Genomic DNA, 11,007 nt, shown 5'->3' with positions numbered 1-11,007 from the left:
TTTCAAATAAAGGGAACATTTAACTTCTGGTGGAGTAAAGGAGCAAGACACATTTTGGGTTGTGAATACTGATGCAGGTTCCGCAGCCCCTGCTCCCTGCTGTCTTGTTGGTAATTTTCTTCTACCAAGTTCTCCTAATTTGTGCATGTATGGAGAGGCAGTGCAAGGCTGTTTGCTTTGACACAAAGGAAACTTACAGAAAATAAAAATAAAATAAAATAAAATAAAATAAAATAAAATAAAATAAAATAAAATAAAATAAAATAAAATAAAATATAGGAACTCAAACAGCCATAAAGTAGAAGCATAGAGGGGAAAATAAAAAGCAGAGGCTGTGAGAGGATGCAAGGGGTTAAACTGCTGACCACTGTCTGCATATATAAAATTATATCACCTTATCTGAAAAGTTTAGGCTCAAAAGAAAAGCCTCGGCTTAAAATGCCTTTTAGGTTTATTAAATCTTTAGGCTGAAGATTACAGCAAGTGTTTTGTCTTTGGTGAGTAGCTGTTTGTCTCACTTTATTTACTTGGTATTGGGTATTTGTCAATGTCATTTCATATCTGCAGAAAATTCATACGTTATATGGAAGTATGTATGTGTGTGAGTGTGCTGAAGGTCACATGACTGTTTCATCCTATTTGGTGGAGCAGCTTGACTTTTTTTCCCTTGCTTTTGGTGATGGTTGTGAGTGCAGAAGTTGATTGACAGATGCATGCCAGAAACCCCCATTCTCCTTTTCAAAGACTACATATGATGGATTGCGATCTTTCAGCTCAGCAGGACACAGGGACCATGCAAGCTGTAATTGGTCAGGTATGGAGTCAGCCATTTCTCAACTCCCCTTTTATTTATTTTTTTTTTTCACAAGGGTCTAACCATATGATTCACATAATTCATATTTACAGTACCATCTTTCTATCTGTATCTTCAGCTACCAGCAAGTGTAGTACTGAAAGTGAGAAAGGCAAAAGAACCACAATAATCTGGCCAGGGAATCACGAGTTAAACCTAAAATATCATGCTTTTCTTTTAATAAACCTGGTTTATAATTTGGTCTGAGCTTTGCCAAATCAAGCTAGTTATTAATTTACCTTTGTATTTTGTTTAAATGTGCTGAAGTAGAAGAACAGAAGAGTGAAAGTGTTCTGTTTGCTAGGGAGTTGCTTTCTATTTCTGATGCTGTTCATTATTCCTATATTGACTGTATTCCTATACTACAGGCTGTGGATTTTATTTCCCTCTTTTTCTTTTTTTTTTTTTTTTTTTTTCCGTTCTTTTTTTCTTCTTTTACTCCTAATCCAGATAATGTGTGATTGAGCTTGGTAAATGTAGTAGTCTTTGCTGCTGCAGAGGGGCAGCCTGCAAATTAAACACTGCCACAATCTGAAAGGTCCAGGTGGTCTGCTCGTGCTTCCTAATGCAATCCAGCACAACAGCTTTAATAAACAGCTCTATTTAGTTCTCCCTCCCTGTATCCAGGGAAGGGAACTGGTCTGGGGCTGCTGTGATGAAATGCCAGAAGAATATCTCTCAAAGGCCTCACAAGCTGATTTTTAGAGCTTTTCCGTTTTGTCGTCTTTGTCTTCCAAATGGGTCAGTGAGTCCTTCTCTTTCTGTTTTGTGATTTCTGATAAGTCTGTAGTTTTTCTGTGTGTCTTGTAACTGTGCTGTTTTGAGCTTAGCCAGAAGAGAGAAGAATCATTGTCTTTTCATTTGCTTCGAATAATAACCTGGAGTGGGGACAGAAATTAAATTATTTTCTCCTGTTGTACACGGAAGGCTGTTTCCCTATGAATGCAGCCGGAGTCGGAAGAGGGTGTCTGTTTTTCTTTTCTTCTAACAAAATCTTAAGCGCTCAACACTTTCTCATTAACCACTGCCTTGTAAATCAGTGTCTGGCAAAGGATATTTTTTGAACTCTCAAAAGTTTGTGTTTTTTGCATATGTTTCCAGTGTACTGAACACATGCTGCTGAAGTGATGACTTAGTATTTGTTTCCTATATATTGATACAATGGTGGAAAAATACGCATCCTGTGCACTGTTTTCAACTAAATTATGGCAAAGCGCAGAAGTCCCTCAAAGCACATGGTTTATTAATACCACCGTACACAGTAATGCATTTCTAGGCGGAAAATGTCAAATATGTAATACCATGTTTACCACAGACTTTCATTGATTTAAATATTTTAAAAATAGAAAATACATTTTTTATTAAAAATCCCCAAAACATTAACAGCTTTCTATTAGGCTGCCTTGCACCTAAAAAAGTGGGGCATATTTGTTGGTATTACACTGCTTGAAAATACGTATTTTAGAGCGGGTTAATTACCTTTTTGTGTAAACTTGTCCTGTCTTAAAGAGAAATATTTAATGATTGTAAAGCAAATGCAATGGCAAGGTTTTGTGCAAGTACAGTTGACAGAAAATTTATCCTGAAACCTTGATAAATCTCAAAGCTTGTGATATTCCTTTAATGTAACTTTTTCTTTGGCATGTAAGAAAGTGTGAGTTAGCTGTTTTATATTTAAAGCTTGCTAGCTCTAGGAAAGTGATTTTGAGGCTTAAAAGGGTATGAGCATTTTTTTTTCCCTGTGTGTAACATTGCATATTTCATCAATCTAAAAAAAAAAAAAAAAAGAAAGAAAGTTCAGTGAATAACTGGAAGAATGTTTATTTCATGGGTTACTTAATTTAATTTCCTAAAAATCAATAACACTTCAAAGAAAAATACATGTAGCTATTTTAGGAGACTAACTTTTTTGTTTTATTTTGTTATAATTGATGGATTTAATTATTGTGCAACTTAATTGTTAGGTATTTCAAGCATTTTTTGATCTCTGTGTATGCATATTTACCTATTGTATGTGTTAGTGGACACATCCAAAAATGTTCATAAAACCACAAAATTTGCAAGTATGTTTTGGATTTATTGTTCAGTATTTGGTCATTATTAGCATTTGTGAAGATAAAATGAAGTTAAAGAAAATTGTATTTTTGTAATTATTATTATTAAAAAAAGTATACTCTAGTTATAGAATCAAAGACTTACTTAAAACTTGGGAAGCAATCAGCATAATTACCAAACATTACTGTAACTAGAAATACACATTCATAATGTACTCTAATACTCAGCTGAAAAGAGAAAATAACCATCAAAAGACAAACCTTATGCCATGAAATCTTGCCACGTTGTAAGTCTGTATTTGATATTGATAAATAGTAAAGATTTGTATATTTGGGATGTGTATATTGCTAGAAGAGACGTTCATTTCCTGACACAATTGTTTTAGAAAAAGTTCTTAAGAGACTTTATTAACTTTCAAACCTCAGAAATCAAAACTTTAAATAAATGTTTATCATTTTCCTTTTTTTAATCTCAGAATCATGTTTTTTTCTCCAGCTGTGAGAACTAAATTTTGTTTTAGCTAATCCTGCAGATATAGCTTTAAATTCCATCTTGTTTGCTGCTAATGGAGTGTGAACTTGCCTAATTAAAAATCCAAACTATACATGTGTATCTCTGCTCCAATAGAGATCAGAAACAGTAGCAGTTATTTGTAGTTCAAACACTCGTCTGTGTATGACACAAAAGTAATAGCAGGAGCATGCTGATCTAAAGGCATTTTCAACACGAAGTACTTGTTCATCATTAAATGCATTTTCCACATTTTTTTTTTTTTTTAATCCTTGATTTCCTCTGTCTCAAGGCACCAGTGTCCACAGTGACTCCCACTGGTGATGGCAATGGTCAGCAGAGCACTGCAATCCTAACTACTACCTAGCACCTGGCTGTACTGGCTCCAAGGTGCAGAACTGGATGCATGCTTTCCCTCTGGATTTTTCCTCCCCTAAGCAAGCAATTAAACAGCCAAGTACTCTGAAGAACAACCTCCTTGCCTGGTGTGTCAAGATCTAGAAGCTCATTGCTCATTGTGATTTTGATTCATAACTGGAGTGCTTGGAATGAAACCCTGATCCCTGACAGCAGTAGTCTGTAGCATCCTTCCTTGCACGCTGAACCATAATATCCATTATTTCTACAAATGCCTTTTGCTTTTAGATATGCAATTAGCTGGATTTTGTGCCACATTCCATGTATAGCCTGAGCCCATTTAAATGAACAGGTAATTAAATGCATCATGTAATTATTCCAAATTTTTTTCTACATTCCGTATTTTCTAAAAATCTGTGCTGTACCTTTTTCTTCTATTTTGCTTTTCTTTTTCTTTCCTTTCTTTCTTTTCTTTTTTTTTTTTTTTTTTTTTTTTTTTTCTATTTTTTTTTTCAGACCCAAGCTTGTGAGTGACAGGTTAGTTCATCAGCATTACAGCCCTCCTGTTTTTGTCTCATCTCATGCAGACAGGTCACTGTGTCCAATCACCCTTCTGGCTCTGCTGGCCTCAGGGGACCCAAGGCCAGCCTGCCATCTTGATCCACCGGCCTCAGGGCCCGGGCTGGCTGCACATTTTTGTGTTCACTGGTTCTTGCAAATATATGGGGGGTGGGAGGGTGTGTGCATGTGCTTAAATAAGATCTCTCTGAAGTGAGAAGAAGTAAATTAGGTAACACTCTTCTTCAAATAAGCACGCCTTTGTGATTATTGCGATGTTTGACTTTTCTTTCTACATGCTACCCGTGTTTATTTTATATATTTCAATGGCATCCTCCATGTAACCTCATCATCTGGTAAAAGTTATTTATGCAAGGGTAAACACAGCTCTCTGCCCATACAGAGTTCTGCTCCGGAGCCCAGTTTAGGTGAGTGATACATTGCTCAGCCGAGGTGGGTCTTCTTGTTCTACTTTTTAGATTCTTGGTTTGGGGTTTATTCATTCTTTCCCCCCCCCCCTTTTTTTTTTTCTCCACAATTAATGGGGACAGAGCAGGGGGAAAAATGCTTTGGAGAGACCACTCATTCCATGGGCCACTTACAGAAGTTTGCTCTGTTGTCAGTATTGATTTGTAGTGCAGATCACTGCATACCCAGGAGTTTAATTTTTACCAAACGAAAATTAGGTCTATAGTGTTAGTTTGTCTTAAGCATCTTTAAGCAGTAGTAGAGAAGGTCCTTTTCTCCTGGAATACCCACTCGTGTCCCTAATAGACAGGAGCACCTATAACTTAATGCAAACAGAAAAGAACCAACTTATACATAATTTGAAGATGCACTTTGAGAATACATGAAGGAATTAGGCGCTTTCATTACCAGTTTGGGACAAATCCTGTTCTTACAAGCAGGGCCAAACCTTTTGCTGTAAGCATGACTACTTGCATAAGTGAGGTCAGAGTATATGTCCCCTTGTCTGCTCGCTCAGTGCCCAGCACAGACACAGCTGTCCTCTGCAGTCACCAGCAGTCACTTTCTGCACTTTAAGAAAGTGAGAGAGAGGCGTATGGACAGGTACAAGCTGACTGTTGTTTCCAGGAGTAGAGAGGCAGTGTAAACAATAAGAATCATGTTTGAGAAACTTCAAAAACATTTTTTTTTTTAATATTTATGAACAAGCTGGTACTCTGATAATGAACCATTCCATCTCCACAGAAACGTGCTGCTTTATACGCTCTCCAGCATACTGTGTCCTTAAGAATTATTATTGTAAGGAGATGCAGGAATGTGGCTGTAATATTTTACAGTATAAATATTTGTTGTAGAGGAGTTTGGATCTCGTTAATTTAATATATGTAAATTCTTTGGTCCTAGGCCTGGATTCCAGCAAAAGAATGCATTTCTCTGTTGACTTTTCTTTTTACAGCAGAAGAGATGGATTTTTATCATTTTCATTCACACTTAAAAATATTTTTCTTTTTTTTCTTTTTTTTTTTTTTTCACACCAAAATCAGGTTTTAATTGAAATCAGTCCTCTAAAAACATCTTTATTCATTTTTCCTTATTGAATTTCTTTTTTTTTTTTTTTTTCTTTCTTTTTTCCTGTTCCATGTGCTTCTCTGCTGTCTCATGTGTTAGTTTGTGGGTCAGGCCAATTAAGAGGTCAAAGCTCTAAAAAGCTGTGATTTGCACTCTGTGTATATTCACTGTTATTCTAATGGTAAAAGGAAAATAATGTAGGTCAGATGACCTTTAAATTGCTGGGCAAGCAACACTCGTCCAGTGATGTAGATTTTTATCTTTTGGCAATGCATTTACATTCAAGTACATCTATGTTTCCTAGATGGTAGGCTGATAAACTAAATACCAATCTGGGCTACTTCTGTATGTACAGTACATAGAAGTGACTGTGCTGAGCCTCTTATCTCACACTGACCTGTAGCTGTAACAAGACTTTTATTTTTCTTCTCTGATCTAACTGCAACTCAAATGGGAGAAAATAAAAGGACAATTGAAGACAAATTGTATGTAGCATTTTCAACATTAGATGAGGACATGGCAAAATATTCTTGTTCCTGTGATTTACATCTCTCAGTGGCATTTACTTGCAATGCTGCTTCTTTTCCTGAAATTGTAAAAATGACAGGAAGAACTTCAGACCACTCAATTCTGAATATACACGTGATTATATCTCATTTAAATTAATAGGACTTATGCCTCTACTTAAAAGTTGCTCAGCAACTTAAGTGCATGTAAGAAGTCTGCAGCTGCTGAATCTTTAGGTATGTGAGCAACGCCTGCTGCCTCAAGCTGCACAGCACAGCACTGAGCTCAGTGGGACTCCTGACGTAAATAACAATTTCCAGGATCTGGTCCAACTTGCCTATTGAGCAACTGTCACAGCTAATAAATATAACTAAGGCTGGTTTAAATGCCAGCTAAATAATTGTAATGTAAACTCTTATAATTAGAACTGACGATTAGGATTAAAGATAGTAATTCAAGGCCCTTGAACATTTTTAGGTTTCAAGGATGTCAGGCTACAGGTAAATGGACTATAGCTTCAGGGTTTTTGTTTTATCATTGGCTTTGAAACCTCTGTGATATGTAGGACTATTTCTTCAAAAGAGAAAGATTAGTTGTTGATATTTGCTACTGATTCTCTGTTGACTGGTAGTGCTGTTCCACAGGAGAGCTTTATCTAACTGTTAGTTCAAAAGAAAATTTTGAAGATCAAGAGACTGATCTAAATTCCTAGCCATTTTGAAAAGCGGTAGAGGGAGCAAGCTGGAAAAAGAAAGTGGGAGGGGACACAAAAAGCTTTATTCCAATCCAATCTTACATTATCAATCACTTAAATTTTCTTGAGTTATTTAAAATAGATTTTGTAGTTACTAAGATTAAAAAAGCCTATTATTATTATCAAAGAGTGATATAATTTGTAAACACCACACTTTATTATAGCAAAATTAGGTCCAGCAAGTTCTTATGCAGTCTCCCTTTCACTCACATGCATAACAGCAATCAATGTCATTAACGCTTGTGCATTAAAGTTGAGGAAATGTGTTTTGGGGAAGAGAACTTTGAAACATGGTCTTACTCTCAGGTGTACCGCACAGCTGTCCTGTGCCTGTTGCTTGTGCCAGTAAGGATTTACAGGGCCAGATGCTGACACTTGTTCTTGTCAAAACAGGTGGGTCCAGTCTTGATGGGTTTTCACGGACCACCTTACTGTAAAACAAATCCCATAATTTGATAAGCACTACTTCAAAATCTTACTTGCAAGAGTAACTTTTGCTCCTGTGATGTTTCCAGAGAGTGTTACATATAACACAGCAAGTGTTACTTGCTCAGCATGATCTATTTGGACTGCTAACTCTTTGCAGGATGAGGCTCTCAGCTCACAGGTGGGTATTGCAAAGAGAACCAGGTACTTAAGCAAAATTAAAGTGTTAGAAAGGAAATTCATGTTACTTCAGTCACTGATTTCATCAAGTAATTCTTATTTTACAAGTTTGTAGCATTTTCAGGGCTTTCAGGTTTATGTGCCTGAAAGACACAATCAAAGAAACAAAGAAGACACAATCCAGCTGTGCAATGGTTTCCAAAAAGGAAATGTTATAAGGGCAATAATAAAAAACAAAAGTGTTTTTATTTTTTTTTTGTCACCCCCTGCTACGGAAACAAGAGATTCAAGCAACAGAAAATAACAGGGTATGAGCTTTTTACAGGCAGATTAGTGAAAATCATGTTAATCATATTGCAGAACAGCTGCTGTTTAGACATGCTATCACAGACACTGCTGTATCAGAATATTGTCCTTTTCACCAAATTGTTTTTATCTCTAACTACTTTTCCACTTACTGAGCCAACCTGTGAAGCTCTAACACAGATTTTACTTGAGCTTCACTTGCATTTCCTGTGCAATGAAGTAAGGGGAAGTTCTGCTGGAATAACAAGTCTATTTGTTTTTATTATTATTATTTCAAAGAAACAGTGACTTTGGCCCATTTCTGGAAGTTATGTTAAAAAAAATATAAATTGCAGCACAGACTAAGACTGAAAGAGCAATATTCATATTTAAGACATTTCAAATCTTGAAATGACTTTTTTTTTTTTTTTTAAATGACTTAAAATCACTGTCTGCTATCAATAGCAAACTGGCAACAGCTTCCATTTATTCATATTCTAACATAGGTGATTAAAGGCTGTATTTTATTAAAATTGATAAAAATAGAGAACTGCACCTGATCGCTAAACAATCCAGATTTAAAAATTAAAAATGGTTAAACATGTAAATAGCTCTAACATGGTTTAAGGCAGACAATTCTGAGATATTGTGGTGATTGCTATATCTGTTGGTACTGGAACAAGATGCTTAATGTTTTCAGAGTCCTGGACTTCCCACCAGTTTAGGACTTTGTTCCAGCAAGTCCCGAGTGTTTTCAAAGGCCTTTGAGGCAGGATTTGGCCCTGAAGGTCCCAAGGGAAAATGTTTCATTTGATATTTTTTCCAGCTCAGACAATGTTAATGAAGGAAAAATGGTTTCCCATGAAAATTGTTAAGTGTCTAGTGAAAGAAAATCTACGGAACAAACAGCTATTGCAGGATTTCTGGCCATAAGTCTTACCTTCTCCTCACTCTGCCCATCCCTTTCTGTGTACAAAACGTGCTTCACATTCTTCTAGTGGATTATACAAAGCAGAAATAATATCTGCAAACAAGAAGCTCTCAGTCTTTTGGAGGAAAGGCTGAAAGTTGTGGCAAATGCAAAAATGGCTTCTAATGTGGAAGAATAAAGCAGAGAACATCAAATTCATTTCACTTAGTGTCATTCATGATGATTTATCTTTATAGTCAGGGCAAACTGTGGTCTCAAAGCTGAAACAATTTTTTTTTTCTTTAAGAGAAAGAAAAAATCCACCCTAAAACAGGATGTTCCAGCTTGGTTCTTATATCCTTAGGGTTGCAATATTGAATTCAGAATTGGGAAGCTTAGTCTTGCAGCCAGATTTGACAAACAGTAGGTAGAAATGTTGGTTTGTGTATTCTAATATTCATGGTTGGAAATAAAGAAAGATCAGATTTCTTCCAGAAGTTTGGATGTATTATGGAGTTTGGATGCACCACCTGCTCCAGTTTCTCACCAGAAAAGGCAGAAAACCCATGCACGTAAGCCAGTGAGAAAAGCTCACACTTTCAAAGCCTGACCGAAGACAAACTGTGAGGGTTTGTTAATGGATCTGAACACAGTTATCTTTTTGTTTGTTTTATTGATGTTGCTTATTTGAAGGGCCATCATGAAACCATTGCAGCACATCCACGAGTGCACACCCACAGACTGATCAGGAAAGCTCACATCAGCACCACATTGCACATTAGACTATGTGACACTGAAGGCTTGGACGTCACCTGGCCTCAGTGGGATTTAGACATGTACAGCCAAAAAAATAAGCTCTAATCCAGCTCTGCTCCACTACTGCTGGAGAGCAGGAGTCTGTGTGCAGGTAGGTGAAAACCTGGAGGCTTCACCTGAGATCTTAGGTTGAGCAATCGACTTATTGGCTGCTGTTGGCCACCAGTAAGACCTGGGTTTTGAATAATCAGTCAAAAGAAGCACTGAAGCCTGGGGTTTCATTCCCTGCATGTATTGGCTGCAGTTTATTTTTTCAACTCCTGCTGGATTCTTAGCAAGAGGAGAAATTGAGGGTTGCCCCCTAACTAGGGAATTAGAGTGACCCTGTGATAAATTTTAACCCAAGAGGCACTGTGGATATTCAGCAAGCCTTTGTTCTGTTCTGCTCATCTCCTTATGCCAAGCCCATCACCATAGTTATTAGATCTCAAAGATTACATTCTTTGATCTAGTGCTTTCTAAATCCTTAAACCACAGTTTATTTATTTAAAAGGTTATATCCAGCATTGGATTGGATTGTAAAGTACCCTTTGACTCTTTCATGAAGGACACAGTAGAAACACATGCTGCTGAAGAAGTATTTCCTTCTGATCACAAAGAACCACAGAATTTTATTGAATTAAGAACTGCACAGGAATCTGTACTTTTAATCTGGCCAGTGTGTTGAATTTTTTGTTTTACCTCATTGGTACAGTGATGTCATTCTTTTCTGATGAAACAGGCATGCATTAGGTATGTAGGTGAATCTCAGCTAGTCTCTAAATTAATAACAAAAGCAGTAAACAAACAAAACCTTGCAAAGTAACCTCACATTTCCCTAAGAAAATTAATTCACACTAAACCCCATCCAGATGTTAAAAGTGCACGTATTCAAGATGTGATATTGGGGTCTGTTTTTGATCCGATGTTTACCAGCATGAATCACAAGTAACTCTGCAGAGCTAAATAGAGTTACATTAGGGTAAACATGACCAACAGCAGCTTTTAAGCTTGTTCCATCAGATTCAGAAGCCCTTACATGAGCAAATTTCCCAGTGTAGTCTAGAATGCTTGATTAATTATGAACTGTGTGATGTGACTCCCAAGCAAACCAGCAAGAAAGCACAGAAAGCAAAAGAAAAGGACACTGAAATTGAGCCCAGTGTGCTCTATCCCCTGACTGATATTAATTATACAGGATTCAAACTGGTCTCTTTTTTTTTTTTTTTTTTCCCAATCAGTCCTGCAAGGCAAACTGTAAGAATTCTCATGCAATTTCCC

General features: G+C 36.7%; 1 protein-coding gene across 1 annotated transcript in view; it reads left to right on the top strand.

The window, feature by feature from the left end:
- The first annotated feature begins 688 nt into the window (after window positions 1-688).
- The window catches only part of POU6F2 (POU class 6 homeobox 2), a 312,953-nt gene continuing 302,634 nt past the window's right edge, over window positions 689-11,007 (top strand). Inside the window, 1 exon segment of the mRNA XM_032182165.1 lies at window positions 689-814. Within this exon segment, the coding sequence (XP_032038056.1) occupies window positions 710-814 (105 nt within the window). The 5' untranslated portion in view covers window positions 689-709.

The sequence above is a fragment of the Aythya fuligula genome, chromosome 2, assembly GCF_009819795.1.
Source record: "Aythya fuligula isolate bAytFul2 chromosome 2, bAytFul2.pri, whole genome shotgun sequence".
Lineage (NCBI taxonomy): Eukaryota > Metazoa > Chordata > Aves > Anseriformes > Anatidae > Aythya > Aythya fuligula.
This window is presented reverse-complemented; position numbering and strand designations above follow the sequence as displayed.